This window comes from Aquila chrysaetos, chromosome 22, assembly GCF_900496995.4.
Source record: "Aquila chrysaetos chrysaetos chromosome 22, bAquChr1.4, whole genome shotgun sequence".
Lineage (NCBI taxonomy): Eukaryota > Metazoa > Chordata > Aves > Accipitriformes > Accipitridae > Aquila > Aquila chrysaetos.
Genome location: NC_044025.1, coordinates 16,484,601 through 16,501,433, shown reverse-complemented (window position 1 = coordinate 16,501,433; position 16,833 = coordinate 16,484,601). Strand labels below are relative to the sequence as shown.

Sequence of the window (16,833 nt, the reverse complement as noted above, 5' to 3'; positions counted from 1 at the left end):
CCCTTTTCAAAAAGCCCTCATTTACCACCACATAGGCAACTCTTCCTGTAAAGTAAAAGCAACCATCAACAACCACTTTCAAAATTACATCAACTCCACTCCAGCAGCTGCTCTTAGGTGATTCTGCCCCTAATGTTGATTGGAAGGCTTTATGTGTGACTTTTGCTACCTGAAGAATGAGTTCAAAGCATGCTCTTCACTAAAAGTAGTCTTTAAAGTTATTAAACTGATGTCTTAAGATTTATTTTAAATGCAAACTTACAGCTTCTGCTTCAGCTGGATCATACCAGACAGTAATATAAGGATGACGTAAGGCTTCATCTACAGAAATTCTCTTGTCTGGATCTACTACAAGCATTTTTGATAATAAATCTCTAGCTTGACTGGCTAGAAAGTAAAAATGAAAAGAACATACATGTAAAAGACCTGTAGAGTTTAATGCCTGACACAGAAAACAAATACTGGGAACATAGGACATACACTGTAGCAGATTTCACTGCGAAAACAGGCCCACAAATCCAAGCTTTCCTACACAGCTACTTTTTTTTTTTTTTAAATGAGGTCCCACCCCTTTAATGTAAATGTTATTTTGTTATTATCCAAAATAAACCCTGCAGCTGACACCAACCAACCTCAGTTTTGAATAGTTCTGCTGTTTACGTGGGTCACAGTTTATTTGGCACTAACTACTGAACATAAAACACACTAAACATTTTTAATAAGCTTTTAAAAATACATCTTGGTACAGTAATGATCTAATTTCTGTAACATCAAATTAGTTTTTCTTTTAAAGGTGTTACTGCATGATAACTGGCTACCCATTGTTGCAGTGGCATTTCACTGACATTTCTTTTTTGTCTGAAAGATCACTGTAACAATAAATAGGCTATAACAAGTTATTTTATGTAAAAAAAATTATTTGACCATCTAGAGAATATAATAAGGTGGTGTTTTTTTTCATTTTATGAGTAATTATCTTAAGTCAAAATATAGCCAAAATGAATTATATGCACACATCAACTAGAAAAAGATAATGACAAATAACCTCCATAACAAATATTACTTTCAGAGAACATTTAAACAAAAGACATTATTCAATGGATTAGAATTAAGAGAATTAAACAGAATACTGGGGACAGGGAAGTAGTTCTCTGTTTAATGACTACTACTAAGATTTCAGGACATGTCATAAATGAAAGAAACAGAAGGTATGCAGCCTCTAATGTTGACACCTATTGCAATAAACATTTTATATTATTTTTTTTAATTAAATGTATTGCAGACATTTTAAATTAACATCTTAAAAAAAAAAACAACCCTTACTTTTTAACTTGTCACGATCAGATTCTGATGGAAATATCCAGTCTGGGAAGAGCTCCTCAAATTTAATACCAGGATATTTTGGCCTGTTTTCTACATAATTCCTCACTGTAGGCTGTAGTTTCTTCATGAAGTCTGCTGATGGTGTTCCTAACTGTTCAATAACTTTATTCCATTGATCAATATCTGCACCATATCTTTAGGAAAATCAGCTGAAGAATTTGAAGTCTGCACTATACAAAAATATCACTTATAGAAATCTAAAAAGTTAATGAAAACTTGAACAAAGGACACAAATATGAACTTTATTCTAGCATCAACAGTATTCTGAGCTGCCATGCAAAAAGCTAGATTGACATAAAAATAAGATTCAGATTTTTTAATCTTAAGGACAGGCTAGAAGTGCTGCACAATGCATTATGCTTAAGTATCTTTTACTAATTATTATCTATTGGCCAATATTGAAAGCAATACTATTTCAGAGCCCAAAGGAAGCTTTATTTGGCAATTGTATCCATAGCAAAAACCCTATAAGGACAGAAAAGAAAGGCTGCTGTTGAATCCTCTGAAGTACAACATAATACCATAAACATTTAAGATACTTGAAGGTAGGGAAAAATACATGAAAAAACCTAAAGCACAAATACATCCCATTCAAAGTAAGGAATTTTGTGCCTGTCTCCTAAAGAAATTAGGCTTTGGGTTGTAGGGTTTTTTGGGAGGGGCTGTTTGGATGGTTGGGGGGTTTTTGTTGGTTTTTTTTTTTGGTTTGGTTTGGTTTTTTTGTTTATTTGGTTCGGGTTTTTTTCTAATTTTCAACTTCAGAAAAGGTTCAAAGGAGTTCTGAACAATGAATCCAGATTCCTGTAAGTTTTTAGCAGGGTCTTTTGTGTATCAACTGTGGTAATACTCAAAGACTACTCTGTTCTGAAATTCAGAATTTAAATATTTTATAGGAATTGTATTTACAAGCCACAAGTTGAAATTCTGCCTCATGTTTCTTCTGGACTGACGCTTCTCCCTCTTTCAAGGGCAAGCATTTCCCCTAGACATGGTGACACTTGTTACCAGAGGGATACCAGAGTCCGCTCTGAATGAGCCCAGTCAGGATAACAAAGCTCTTTTATCACACTGAGAAGACACTGCATTAGTATTTCTGATATTTAAGTTTACTCAGATTTACACTTTACAGTTTTTCCTGATAAAAAGAATGTGCAATTCCAGCAGAGTCTAACCATCAACCTTGCAAACATTCATAGCTAAATTCATAATCTAGCACTTTCCTATCCATTCTCATAGACAGATTTTGTAACAAAAGAAGTATGCTGCAGTTTGAATTAAGATGTATTTAAAAAACACTGAGGTGCTTTTATTTCAGTTAGTGTGCCAAGAATACAACTAGAAATATATGTATAGTCACTGCTTCATGCTAAGACTTCAGACTTCTGACACAAAGATTGAAAATATTTGCTTATTGAATACAGTCCAATGGAAAAATTATATTAAAATAAAAATTAAAAGTCAGTATTGTTAACTCTCATGCTAAAACAAAGCACATACAAAGAAAAATTTTAACATACATCAGGAAATTTTGTTCCTAGCTGGAAAACTGATTTCTGTGAGATCTCCACCAATCTAGATTCAAGAAGGTGCTTTTTCTTTGAGTAACAGCAGTCTGGTTAGTCAGCTAATCAAATTAGAGTCCAATCTAGTGCACCCTCAGAGCACTGGGGGGGAAGGCAGAAAAACTTAATGGCCTATCCCACTTCAGTAATAAAAAATGGAAAAAAACCATGTCTCAGTTGGGTTGCTTCCAAGTGCTTTACAGATACTGAAAAATTAAAAAAAAAAAATTTTAAAATTCCCCAATATGGGGTTGGACTTGAAATAAGCTAAGCGTCTTATCAAAAACCCAAATTGGAAAAAAACCTTAATTTCAATGTAAAGCACACAGAGCATGCTATGCAAATAACCTTGCAACCTGCAGACAAAACTACCTTTCCTGTTCTAGTGACCTCGGGGTCAAAAGTAACCAGAAGTTTAGCCCATGCCAAGTGTATCTGCCTACTTCCTACTTTTTAGGACTCTGGAGGAAGAGAAGTTGAAAACAGAGTCCTTATTACAATCACAAAGCATGATTTTTCCCAAGAAAGCATGAATACCCCCTTACACTGTTTGCATCAGTCAGGCAATTAGTTTCCTTCACCACCCGGGCAGAAACAGCATTAAATACGCTGCGGTGCTGCTAGGCTTTCCATGATTTCACCTTGGGTACCTATGTTGCCTGGTTTTTCTACATTTCTCATTTCCAGTGCAACAGCAACTGCCAGTAACTCAGGCCTCCACAGCACCAGTCAGGAGCAGGTTCAGTGTATCCATCGCCCTGGCAACGCAGAGCATCTCATTCCACCCAGAGCACTGCTGCAAGTATCCCAGCAATCCCATGACCATGCGGGAAAATACAAACTATTGACTCTCAGAGTAGGTTTTCCTGAAGATAGCCAAGGGCACATCATTAGACAACATGCTGAACTTGGTTCCCTGCTTTAAATCCTCAAATACTAAGACATTTAAAAATTTACATTAAAAAACAAACAAACCAACCCAAAACAGTCCAAACAAAAGGAAAGCTTCATGGCTGTGCACACCAGCATCACCCGTAAACCACACTGTCAAAACAATCCTGCAGCTGAAAGTAAATAAAAGTGACAATCTGACTGAAGCAGTTATCACTCAAGAAAAGTTTCAACAACACGAACAATCACCAGTATTCCACATTAAAGAGAAATTAAAGTCTTACAAGAAGTAAAAAACCCTGTAAGTACAGCTATGCACTTCACTAAGATACTGGGGGAGGAAACTCCTTGGAACATAGACTGGTGGAGCTTCAGTGATCTCCAGAGAACCACTAATGATAACTTGCATATTCAACAAGTATGGACAAAATTTCCTTCATTTATTCATGAATAAATCAAAATAGCCCATGCTAACATGCAGGTGAAAGACATATAACATACATGAAGAATTGTGTTAGGTTGGTCTGAAGGCTTCAAAAGGCAAAACAATAAGTATAGAAAGGAAGAAAGGTGGAAAACGAAAAGACTTATTTAACAATTAATCATTTGTACTACTAAATAATGCATGATCAACTGCTGAAGATTAGTGTCATGAAATTTAGCATTAAAATTGAAAGTCCTCCTCTATAAGATACCTAGGTATCTGCGAACATGTAGTTGATATTTTTAGCGGTGGACTCAACTTTTCCTTGCTGAAGAGCAAAAATATTATACTTTCTTCAAAATTTTGGACCACTAGTAGCTATAGCTTATAACCTACAGCCATAACTGGCAATCATGGTTTAATTACATCATCTGGATTCTATTTATTTACTGATCAATTTTGAATGTCTAGTCCTACAACACTACTACTTCGTAAGATATTACTTATAAAGGATGAAACTGGTTCTCCTCCAATTTTTATAATTGGAACTTGATAATGAGTCAAATGTTTTAAATTTTGTTTCTAGGAAAATATTTTGAAATACATCAAAATCTTCAAAGAAAATTTACTTTATTAAATGATCACTTCTGTTCACTTAATGCAGTGTAAAGACTTGTTTGTGATCCAGTGATGTATTATTGAGATTTCCAATCTCTTAAGGCATGAAAACATATATATGAGGTTTTTGTTTGTTTTTAATACAGTAAAATTTCTTACAATTACTATCATACAAGAAAGCAGAATTTTATGAAGACAAATCTGGGTCAAAAATATTGAAGAGAGAAATGGAGGAATAACAATCTTACAGAAAAAGTAAGCCCAAAATAAAATTTTCATAGAATGAAACAAACTCCAAAAAGAAAAAGTTTTTCTTTTTATATTAAATAATAGTAACAAAAAAAGATTTCTCATGCAGTATGCTTGCAATTAGGACACTGTTGCCCAGCAAGTGCTAGTAAGTAAGAAAAAAAATCTGATTGAAACTCAAAAAATTGTACAATAAAAAAATGAGTCTACTGTTCAAACAAATAGTAAGCAAAATCCATGCATAGTAAAAAGTAACTTTGTAGGCTTTTGCTTGTAACACTTATCTACAAAGAACAAGAGTAAGAAAATATACTTACTACTATTTATTTTTTAAACCTAACAGTATCCTTTTTTTAAGCCACAAAAGCTGAAGCTCTTAATATAAATTCTATGGATTCAACCAGTACAAGTTACATTAAATATAGTCTACTATGAAAATAAAATTGAAAGCTCAACAATTTGGTTAATGACACTAACTTCAAATCATACAGTAGATCTATTAAAACATATTATTGAAAATATTGTTTATGCTTTTATACTTATACAGATCAAAATAATTGTGTTTCTGTTGGAAGTGGAATAGGATTCAAGGATGACTAGGGAAGGATACGATCAGTGCCTTGGAATATCACACAACCTTTCACCAATTCTCCCATGATGCACCCAACTGACCAGATATCAACTGAAAGCAAAAATGAAATGGTCAAATTATGAAGTATCATGAACAAAAGTGAGGAAAACAAACAAAAACATCTAGCATCTACAATAAAACACAACAATGTGGAAAACCAAACTGCTAACGTGAATTTTCAATCATATCAACACCAACTGACCGTTGCTAAATTTTGTTATTAGCATTTTGTAAAATATAATCAGTGTTTACATTTCTGAAACAACCGTGAAGAAGGATACAATCTCTTCCTGGGAACAGGACTTTATGGAGGACCATTTCTGCCATAATGCACCCAACAGACCAGATATCCACTATCATATGTTAGGTGCAACAAGGACAAAAGATTAAAGAGGTTTTTTTAAATTCCACAATTATTTATTTGTAAGCTCACTCTGTATTCCTACAGTCCTGCAGATAATTTCTTTTTTGTCCCATCCAGAACAACCTCTACTAAAGCTCTGATCCACATCAACACTTGCTGTATGACAAGCTGACTTGCACATTAATGAAAGTTTTTTTTCATTACCAGTGGCCTAGCAAGGTCCTGCAAGTCCCTTGTTTTACACAGCTAAAATTACATGTATACAAAAAGCATGGTATCCCCAAGCCCCTGTGACAAAGCAAAAAGATGTACTAGCGTAGGAGTCCAGAGGAGGCAGCGTATTACTCCACAGCTAGTAAAAATCAGCAGGTAAAACCCCCAATAATGCAAGTCAAGGACAATTTCCTTGCCAGCAATTTTGTTGGCTCAACGTTCAATATAGCTGTGTTGTTTTTAATAATGTAACACCCAGCCTCTTTGAGTGCTATGCAGATTGTAAGAGAGTATAAGGCATGGTTTATGATAGGGATCTGAAACATATTTTAATAATCTGAGATGCAAAAGGGGACAGACTGTTAAAAGAAGGTGCTTCAGAATAAAATCACATTGATAAAAGGGTTTATTGTTTATATATTGATGGTTGGTTTTGGATTTTTTTTAATATCATGCAGCATAAGCGTCTCAACAGTTTTTTGTAGAATAAAAAAAATGGCAACAAGACAACAGGACAACATATGAAAAGATATAACAATAGCAGGGGAGAGGGAACAGTATATGTTAAATGGAGATAGGCACACAGAGCAGAAAACTATTATATTCTCCAAAATTATTACAGTGTAATTTTTGTCATTTCCAATACCATGATTAACGTACTTTAACAACAGACATGGCAGGGGGAAACCAGCCCTCCCTCCCCCTTTTAAAGCTGTTATGTTCTAAGACAGATACGCTTTTGACAAAAGATTTAAAGTGTTACTCCAGCAACTTACCATTCTCTTTATATCCCATTCCAAGGATAACCTCTGGTGCTCTGTAATACCGTGTTACTACATATGGAGTCATCATAAAGTTAGTACATGCTGTTCTTGCCAGTCCAAAATCAAGGATTTTGAGCGTACAATCTGATTTTACTACTATGTTGCTGGGTTTCAAATCCTAACAAGAAATTACTTCAGTTAAGTAACGATCAACATACAGAATAATACACACAAACCCCTCCACAGTCAATATATGCCACCAATTCACTTCATTAACAACTGCATATTCCTGCTCTGATGTATCTGCTTATTTACAGACTAGAGACAAGTTAAATTCTGCACGACTAAGTACTCAAAAATATTCAGGGAAAACCAGAATCAAAGTTGTCTGCAGAGTCTTATTTTACCCATTTGTGCAGACGGTATGTATAGTCAGTTACATAATGGTCTGTATATATGCACAATGTGTACATATATCTGTTTCCTTTGACACATTAAGTGGACCTATTTTGGGCATTAATAGTTGCATGGTAAAGGAGACTGTGTTCCAAATACTGTTATTATTAGGACACAGATCCTAAAGAGATCATGAATTAGTCAAGTATCCATAGGAAAAGGAGTATCCCAACACAAAAAGCATTAATAAGTGTATTTGTTTATGACAGATAAGCCACCTGCAATACAGTGATTAGCAAATTTCACAAAATTAGGATGTAGTGAAAACACAAAGTTTTTCTCAATCTAATCAAGAGTTTCCATTCCAGAAAGGTCATTTGGTTTTGGTCCCAAACTAACCCAACCTAATAATGCTCACCACTTTAGCTTTTCCATTCAAATAAACCTCACACCTGTTTAGCTATTCATAGCATGGTTCCTGTCATTGCCTTTTGTCTTGTTCAACCAGTATCAGTTCTGCTGATCACTCCGTTAGCACCTATGAGCTCAAATTTCTTCAGCAAATACTGTCTCTCCCCTTTACCTCCAAATCAGAGTCAACATGTCAGGTGGAGTTCAGCTGGAGTTCCAGCCCTCCCCGCTTCAGTCCCTTACACACCTCACTCCATAATTTGAGGAAAGCCCAGTACCAAGACTATCGGGATACAGACTTAAGCTAATGATATATAACTTCCTGGCTAATACCACAGGATTTTCATGGTAGTTTTTTTTCAGCAAAGTAAGGAAGTAGATCTGTTGTAATTTATATAGCTTCTCAATTATGTTTACAGATTGAACATAACGAAAAAAAGCACATTCAAGTAGAACTGGATAGTTTTCAGCCACCAGGCAAAAAAGAAAGAAATTTAAAAGGCAAGTGTGTCCAGGAAGTAGGGGAAGAAAAGGAAAGGAAAACAAGCACAACTGTCAAACAGACTAGTAATGAAATAAAAAAAATAATAATTAAAAAAAAAAAGAGCAGCAGCAGAACAGAAGCAGAGAGATCTATGAAGCCTGCACAGGACTTAGAAATACTGATCATTTACAAACTTTACTTTCCCATATCACAGAATGGTTGAGGTCAGAAGGGACCTCTGGAGGTCATCTGATTCAACCCCCCTGCTCAAGCAGGGCCACCTACTGCCAGTTGCCCAGGACCATGTCCAGATGGCTTCTGAATATCTCCAAGGATAGAGACATTTAAGAGGTAAATATTAGATTTTAAAGACTCACTCTTTAGTAATTTGAAAGGTCCACAGATACTTATGTTTTATCTTTTAATCAGTTCAGCGTTAGTTAAATCCACAGAGCTAACCTGATTTAAGATCTATTTACAATGCAGTATTTATCTTTGAACTAGAAACAATCTTCAGGTTTAATAATATTCTTATGAATGAAATAACAACCTGGTGCCTTCCCCCCTGTTTCATAAGAACATCTGTGTTCACAAAGAGAATTGTTAATGATCTAATACTACCTACTCTGTGGATGATACCAGCTGAGTGGAGATGTTTGATACCACATAGCATTTGGTAAAGAAGATAAGACATTCTTTCATGATCCAATTCCATATGAATAACCTGGCACAAATTTGCATCCATCAGCTCCATAACCAAATATCTAAAGCACAAGAAAAAATAAGCATTAAGAAAACTCAAGTCTTACTTTTCACATCAGGTTTAAGCTTAGCATGAGAGATGTTTATTAAAAGTCAACTACTTTGCTAACATAAATGTCAAAAAGCTTATGATTAAAAAAAATCGTGCATGACCAGTGTCAAAATTATCTATTCAAATAGTCTTACTATTAACAGTGTTCAATAGTCTGTCACAAGAGATTAGAATTCCACTAGTTTTATAAACAGTAATACAGAAGAATAATTCTGAGTTTATGCAGCATGAAAAACTAAGACTGACTGAAGTTGATGCAGAAATTGCAGACATTGCAATATATCAAAAAAATTATGCTTCTTATCACTTAATTTTAATTAAAAAAAAATCACAAAAATTAAGAAAAGCACAGTAAGAATTAAGGAATTATTCATTTTCAAGTTAAAATATCATCTGCTTACCCCCCTTCAGACACACACACTCCCCCATTTACCCCAGAAGCCCATTCACAAACCACAACACCATATTCACTGGAACCTATGAATACCCCACCAATTAAATCACTATGAATCCTTTCTAGACCTACTGCCATAGCTTGCATAAAAAAAGAAATATACTCAGTTCTTAACTGAGGCCAAAAATACTGTTGTGCTGATGTGACTGGTATGACCAAAAAAATGGTATCAGGTTATTCAGACCAAGTTATTACCCTGAGGTGACCTGTTTAGCTAAAGGACAATGCACACAAACCAGATGCATATGCAATCAGCAAAGTATGGCAGACAGATGAAGAAAAGGTATATAACCTTTTTTTTATTTCTCCACTTCCACTTATGCATGTAGTAAAACAACTTTCTTGGTCTTTCTTAAAGAAATCTAGAAATAAAGACTAATTAAAGGCTAAATTCAGCCTTTAGCTACCCTCTGCTTTCAAAGCGTGAAGTCTGTAGGACACTGGAAATACAGCTCCAGGGCTTAGGCCAGTATTTTTCAGGAAAATTAAAACAAAAATGTAGTACTTACACATCCTGAAATTCTTCTAGTGACTTCTGTGGTGTAAATACATTTAATAAACTAATTATCTATAAAATAAAAATAAACATTAGAAGAAACTTCTGCTTTAATTCACATAAAAATCCACTATTGCAGAAGTTACTGTTCAAAATCAAATGCACACTGTTACTATATACAATTTGAATGTTATTTGGCTTCACTTAATTCACATGCGCTGAAAAACTGCCAATTCAGAAATAGTTCAAAACTGCAGCATGTATGCCAAAGGAACTAAGACAGAACAAACCCACTTTTTTCTTTTTAAAGTTATATGACACCTTCCATCTCCCTCCCAGTGCCTGAAATATATCCCTTTTTCCCCCCATAAATAATAATATCTTATTTTAAATCACATGTCTTGCAAGGAATTTTAACCAAGACTGTCCAACAACACGTACACAGAGGTGTCCCTGCCATCCCATTAAACTTAGATTATGGTGTACTATTTCTAGAAGAACTGCTAAAATTACTGTACTGCCATCCTTAATAACCACCTTGCTTTTATTTTGCTACTTCTGGACTTCACCAAAAGCTTATTTAAAAATCAATCCTAAAAGGATAATTGTCTCCAGGAAGTTTGAGACTTGAGTGCACAACTTCAATGATCAGTAATGTTTCTAGTTCATGTTAGTATCAGAACATAACAGTCACACAAATCTTATATTCTTGTACTTGAACACTGAAGTATTGACACTAAGGCTTGTATTTTAGAAGGTTCAAAGACTTTAAAATATATGTGTGTTGTCCATAGTATTTCACTTCTGTTTACCCATAAATTTAGACAGTGCTGCACCCTGCAAACCCCACCAGTTAAACACTTGCCTAAGCTCAGAAGTTTTAACTACAGTGCAGTTACAAGAGCCAAACTCACAAACAAACCCACTGCCAAACAGGCTTTGCTGCAGTACAACTTAGAAGGACAAACGCAATACAGCAAGGCCAGCTCTATAAAGCAGACAGTGATGGTAAACCTATACCAACAACACATCAAAAACCACCTCCCCTTGGCATTTCATACTCCAAACAGCTCACCCAATAACTTAACCATACATTGTGGAGAACTGCATTACCCACAGCAATTCTTTCCAGTCTTTCTCTCACTATTTTTCCATTACTTTGGTTACTAATAGCAAGTAAGAGAGCAAATCCTGAGCTTTTCTGACAACATACAATAATGAGGGAGAGAAATATAAAGCCAAACTTACATTTTTGTGATTGACGCATTTTAAAAGAACAAGCTCTCTGTAAGCCCTTTTTGCGTGGGTTTGATTCTGAAAAGGACGACTCAGCTTCTTTACAGCAACATTTATTCCAAGGACTGTATCAAACGCAGCACTAGAAGTTTTCAAAGACAAACAACTTAAGTTGAAGTCTGTTTGAGGGAGAGGAGGGGGCAACAGGGAGACAGGAGAGAGGAAAGAAATCAAGATGTGAGACAAAGCATATCCACTAAGCTGTTATATACTAACTTCAATCAATTTTCATTTAGAAAACAAACCTTTAAAATCTACACATCCTTTAATACATACAAATAGGCTAAACAGAAGCCACTGACACTCATCAGAAAGTCGTCTTGCTCTCCTTTCTGTCTTAAGACCAAATCTGCTGACTCAAGACTCACATTCAAAACTGCAAGATCTAAAAATATTTTAAGCTTATTTGATATCAAGAAGCATTTCAGTTGCCTAATCTGTATATTTGGAGTATTTTTTTTGGACACTGTTGCTGACTGACAGCCATTTAGTAACTGCAATAGAAATTTCTCTTTGCTAAAGCAGAGTCACAACCATGTCTCCATGACCCATTCTGCAGGCATCAATGCTCTCCTGTATATGGATAGTTTACAATTATAAACAATTGTAGTGCCTAGCAGAAAATTACATTTGTCATCTGGTTTTGGGGAAAAAAAAATAAAAAATAAAAAAATCCATAGAATTGAGAAACACGGAAAACTCAGATTGTGGGGAGCAATACAAGAGTTTAGAAGTGAACATGGCCATTAATTTTATCTTGGTTTTCAGTTGTGCTTGTTCCCTCTGCAGTTTGAGGTCAAGGTGTAAACTTGCTTCAATAGCTGTAAGAATCTAAAGCTAAATTAGCTGTACCTGCAGAACAAGACTAAAGTGGGAATATTCTTCATTATTAACACACAGACTATTTGGCAAAATATATGTGAATTCATACCACAAACTACTCAAGAGTTCCAATCTTTAAATAGTTCCAGTTTTAAATAAGGATTCCCACATTACTCTATTTCCATTTAATGTTACTTTCATAGGGCAGGAAAGAATTTTCATTCACATGTATTTTCCAAGCATATTTAAGCTCTTTGTGAGTTCCTTCCCTACCTCATCAAGATATGTACAATACCAGACTTGAAAGGACACATTATAGTACTCTTACAAAAAGTACAGCTCTCCTGTGGTAACAGCAATACTCAAATTGTATGAGGTTTACCAGCATCAATTCACTGCTTTCCCTACTGGAAAAAGCAATACCACCACAAAGCAGAGCTCACCCGCGAGATGTTGTTTTCTTGGAGGCATGTCCCAAATTACACGTCCCAGATTTGAATGAATGTGCCACTTGCACTAAAGGCTTGCTAGCATTTATTTCAGCTTAGTTCTGTGAAATATGTAAGTCATTATTCAATTATACGATCACTCTCAAATTTAAAGCCTTTATGTCTGTGCAAAACAAAACACAAAATGGGAGGAAGGCAACTGGCCATTGACAACTGGAGAAATTATTTTCCTCCCAAATATGAAAGCACTGATGTTTCAGTATTCACTTCACCTAGAAGATGCTATATGTAAATTTAAAAGTTTTGCATACGTTAATGACTTTAACTACACCTGGGAATCAGTATAAAATCAATAACCAACAGGGTCTGCATGAACTAAATGTTCAAGTCAATCACAGGTCAGCAGCGGACAAAGGAGCAATTTTAGGGGAAGTGTCCCTTTGTGATCTGACATATACCTGATATGTCAAGGCTCAGTCTGAGCACATATGAAGAACTCCACCTGAACCTCTTATTTTGCTCATCTACATGGGAGTCACTGACATTGGAGCCCCCCCCCCCCCCCCCCCCAAAAAAAGAAAAAAAAGGCTGTCTGCTACCTACACAATTCAAGGCGAAGAATTAAAAACAGACTGGTAGAAGAAAAAAAAAATTGGTAAAAAAATTATGTGAGTATGCATTTATTTAATTTACTGGGGGGGGGGGGGAGAAGATAACCTCTATTACCACCAAGACCACACTTCTAAGTATCATGTAATTTTACATAAATGAACAAAAAAATAATCATGGATGTAAATAGTGTTAAATTTCTTTCCCCAGCCCTGCTCATTTGAATTCAAAAGAGACCTTTTCATCATGGCAACTGTTTCAGGCACAGATTTTAAAAAAGTGGATTTGCCAGAGTCTACCCAATTACCACCTTGGCTACTAACAGAATGTCTACAAATTATTTCAGCGTTTGATATCATGGAAGAATCTCAGTGTCTATCCCACTGTGTAACAGCGATTCCAATTTGATCATAGCGAGTTGTAAGAGGGTCTTCACTGCACTTGTGACAGTTTTGCATCTTTTGCAAACATTTAATATTAAGAGTAGTGATGGCACATATATGATGAAATTAACAAAACATTATGATCTAAATTATAGTAGGAAATCACACTTCATTTCCGCAGGCAAATGACTTTTGCTTTGAACTTTAATACACTACTCCTATGAACTCTTGCTCGGCCAGTTCCACTTCCCTAACTCTTCCCCTACTGTCTAAACAGGAGTTTGCAAATAGTAAGAAACTTATCCCAACTGTTTCTTCAACTGCAACTGTAAGTACAGTTATCAACACAGTCAAAGCTGTGCTATTTATAAGATCATGCTTTTGCTGCACTGCAAAACAAAGAAATTTGCTGGGATAGAAAAGTCAGATTCACTAGAAAATTTAGGAAATCAAGGACGAGAAAGGAAAAACATGTCAGGAAGTCGAAGACAAAATTATTTCAAAAGAATAGTTTTGTGTAAGTGATTATTCAGTGCTAAATAGATTATAAGACTTCAGATGTATTAATACTTACGAACAAACAAGTGCTGTCATGTGTAGTCATGTATAGAAGTGTACTTTGTATGTAAAATACAAAAGGTATATCCAATTTCTCTCCTCGCCTGTTTGCAGTGAGCTAGAAATACCCTCCACGTAACAACTAAGTTACTTTTTCATCTTCCTAGAGCTTTCATTTATCAGTTTTCCTAAGTACGTATTTTTAAAACCACTTATTCTCCTACATTTTAATATCAAAGAAAAAAATAAGCAGAAGCAATACCAATGGAGTTTCCCATTACTATTTTGAGAAAAAAAAAAAATCGCAGAATTCAGACCTCTCCTAGCTGAAACGACACACAGTATTAAAAATTTCTCACCAAAAAATAAAATCCCCACAAAAAACTCCAGAAATACTTTTCCTAATTTTTATGTTAAACACTGGATGATAAAAAAAAAAAAAAAAAGAAAAAAAAGCATCACATCTGTGTGCCACACTAATGACTTGACAATTTTTCCAGCCAAACATGACAGGATAGCACTCGTCTTACACTGAGTTTTCTACATTTTACATCCTAGTATTTTGTATCTTTCCTTTGTGTACTACAAGGAATTTTAGGAGAAATTAAGATTTTGCACCTTCTTCAACTTGGACATAGTTTTCAGGTATTTCACATGTGGATGAAAATTTACGCAACGTTTCACTCTGTTGTTCCATAAATCAGGTATTCTCAAAACAAGTGAATAAATCAGATCATTCCTTCTTCCTCCCAAAACATTGACCTTAACACTACCCTGACTTCATTTTGAAGCAGACACCTAGTTTAAGTCATATAGTTTAGAAATGCACTACTTCTAATGAAAGGAGGAACACTTAAAACCATGCTAAATTTCTGCATGCCATCTAGAACAAGCATAACTTCAAGAATATTTATACCCGGAAAATGTTAGCACTATACTAAATCTTAACCAAACACTAATAACCAAGAGCTAGTATGCCTATCCACTCACCACTCAACCCACTAAAGAAGAATAAAATATGGTGTTCTCATTTTGCTGCTTTTTCACCTATAAGCAGGGCAATAGGGCTATCTAAATAATTTAAAAATAAAGGCATGTTCTCACAAAAATGCACTCTCTTCCTACATATATAACTTACTATGGTTATGAAAAGGCTAAAAAGACATGGGCAGGTGCTGTATAAGGAGTTGCTCACAATACACAAGTCATCACACTTACTCTGCAGAATTTATAGATGAAGAGAAACTGCAGATTGGATTTAAAGCATGAACAGCCCACTATGCCTTGTGATTAAGTCTAATGTTAGAGAGCTCCTGAGCATATCTGTTTGCTCCCCTGCGTATGGAATTAAAAGATGCATCAATAAACATTTCTGCTATTACCAAGCAAGTTTTGCCCAACAAAATACGGGCTGGCACTAAGTCGTGTAGAATGGATTGCTGCAGTCTAAGAAACATTTGAAAGTGTTTACCTTTAGCTGGCCCAGAGGTGTGGTGCCATACAAGAGACTAAGGTTCAGGATCAGACTAACGACTCTCACGTCCTGGGCCAGTGGAGGCTGGACACATAGCTGAGGTGACACACCAAGGAAGAGCCGGCCAGCCCAACCCCTCACACAGCATCCCTTTCTGGGTAATCCATGGAGTGACAATGACACTGATTTGCCTCATCCTGCCAGTTAATGGCAAGGCACTGCATTGATGGCTCCTAGAAATGGACAGGAGTGATCGGGAATAAAAGGGGGGGAAGAAAGGGGGCCATGATGAAGAAACGAGTAAAACCCAGAATCGCTCACCATCGCATTGTCATACCTTACACTGCAATATCATAACTACATGGGGAATGTGAGAACTAGAAACAGAAATAAAGTGGTTAATAAGAAGAAAATCTGTTGACCATTTTAATTTATGCAGTTATGCAAATATTAATTTTCCACTAAAAACAACAACAAAAAAGGTTTGCACGTGAACTATAGCAAGCAGGTGTTTTAGAATTTATTTAGTCCATAACCCTGTAGCAAAAGACAGAAATTATCATCAGTATTTTACATTCTGGCACCTCTATCATGAATACATTCAAATTTTGTTTTATATTTGTAGATTTTTATATTTAAATATTTATTACTCACCAAACAATGCCCTGTGCCCCTGATCCTATGGGCTTCAATTGCTGGTAACGTTTTAGTACAGTGAACGTTGAATCTGCAACTTGAACACTGTAAAACTGACTATCACATTTACTGTCACTCATGGTGTAGTGTCATGTAGTTTTCTCTCTCAAGGACCCGGTAAAGTTTTCAAGATCTTAAAGAAAAAGAAAGAAAACAAATGTTCAATCTCTCACTAATTTCAGGCAGACAAGATGGAAAATATATTATACATATTTTAATACATATGAATTTTTCAATAGCACACCATTAAAATGAAGTTGAAAGAATGCTTATTTATTACCACCGTTAATGAAAAATACTGGCAGACAGCAAATAATTATAGCCTTCACAGCTTTAAGTAAATGCATGTTTCTATTCCAATCCCTAACCAAAAAGCAGATAAGTAAACAACT

The 16,833-nt window shown here is 35.3% G+C and overlaps 1 protein-coding gene across 10 annotated transcripts in view; it reads right to left on the bottom strand.

The window, feature by feature from the left end:
• Positions 1–16,833, bottom strand: part of MAPK9 (mitogen-activated protein kinase 9) — a 31,262-nt gene that overhangs the window by 9,987 nt on the left and 4,442 nt on the right. For 5 of the 10 annotated variants that reach the window (XR_005931111.1, XM_041119293.1, XM_029997820.2 and 2 more), the window contains 8 exons: positions 16,400–16,574; positions 11,403–11,532; positions 10,168–10,226; positions 9,016–9,154; positions 7,112–7,277; positions 5,738–5,809; positions 1,324–1,506; positions 263–387 (listed from right to left, as the gene is read on the bottom strand). Coding sequence is in view for 9 of the 10 variants with exons in the window: in XM_041119293.1 (XP_040975227.1) it covers positions 263–387; positions 1,324–1,506; positions 5,738–5,809; positions 7,112–7,277; positions 9,016–9,154; positions 10,168–10,226; positions 11,403–11,532; positions 16,400–16,521 (996 nt within the window). In the remaining variant the exon portion in view is untranslated. Of the gene's footprint in view, positions 1–262; positions 388–1,323; positions 1,507–5,737; positions 5,810–6,039; positions 6,112–7,111; positions 7,278–9,015; positions 9,155–10,167; positions 10,227–11,402; positions 11,533–15,742; positions 15,979–16,399; positions 16,575–16,833 lie in introns of those variants that run through there. The other 5 variants (XM_029997823.2, XM_029997819.2, XM_029997824.2 and 2 more) reach the window with 5 other exon arrangements.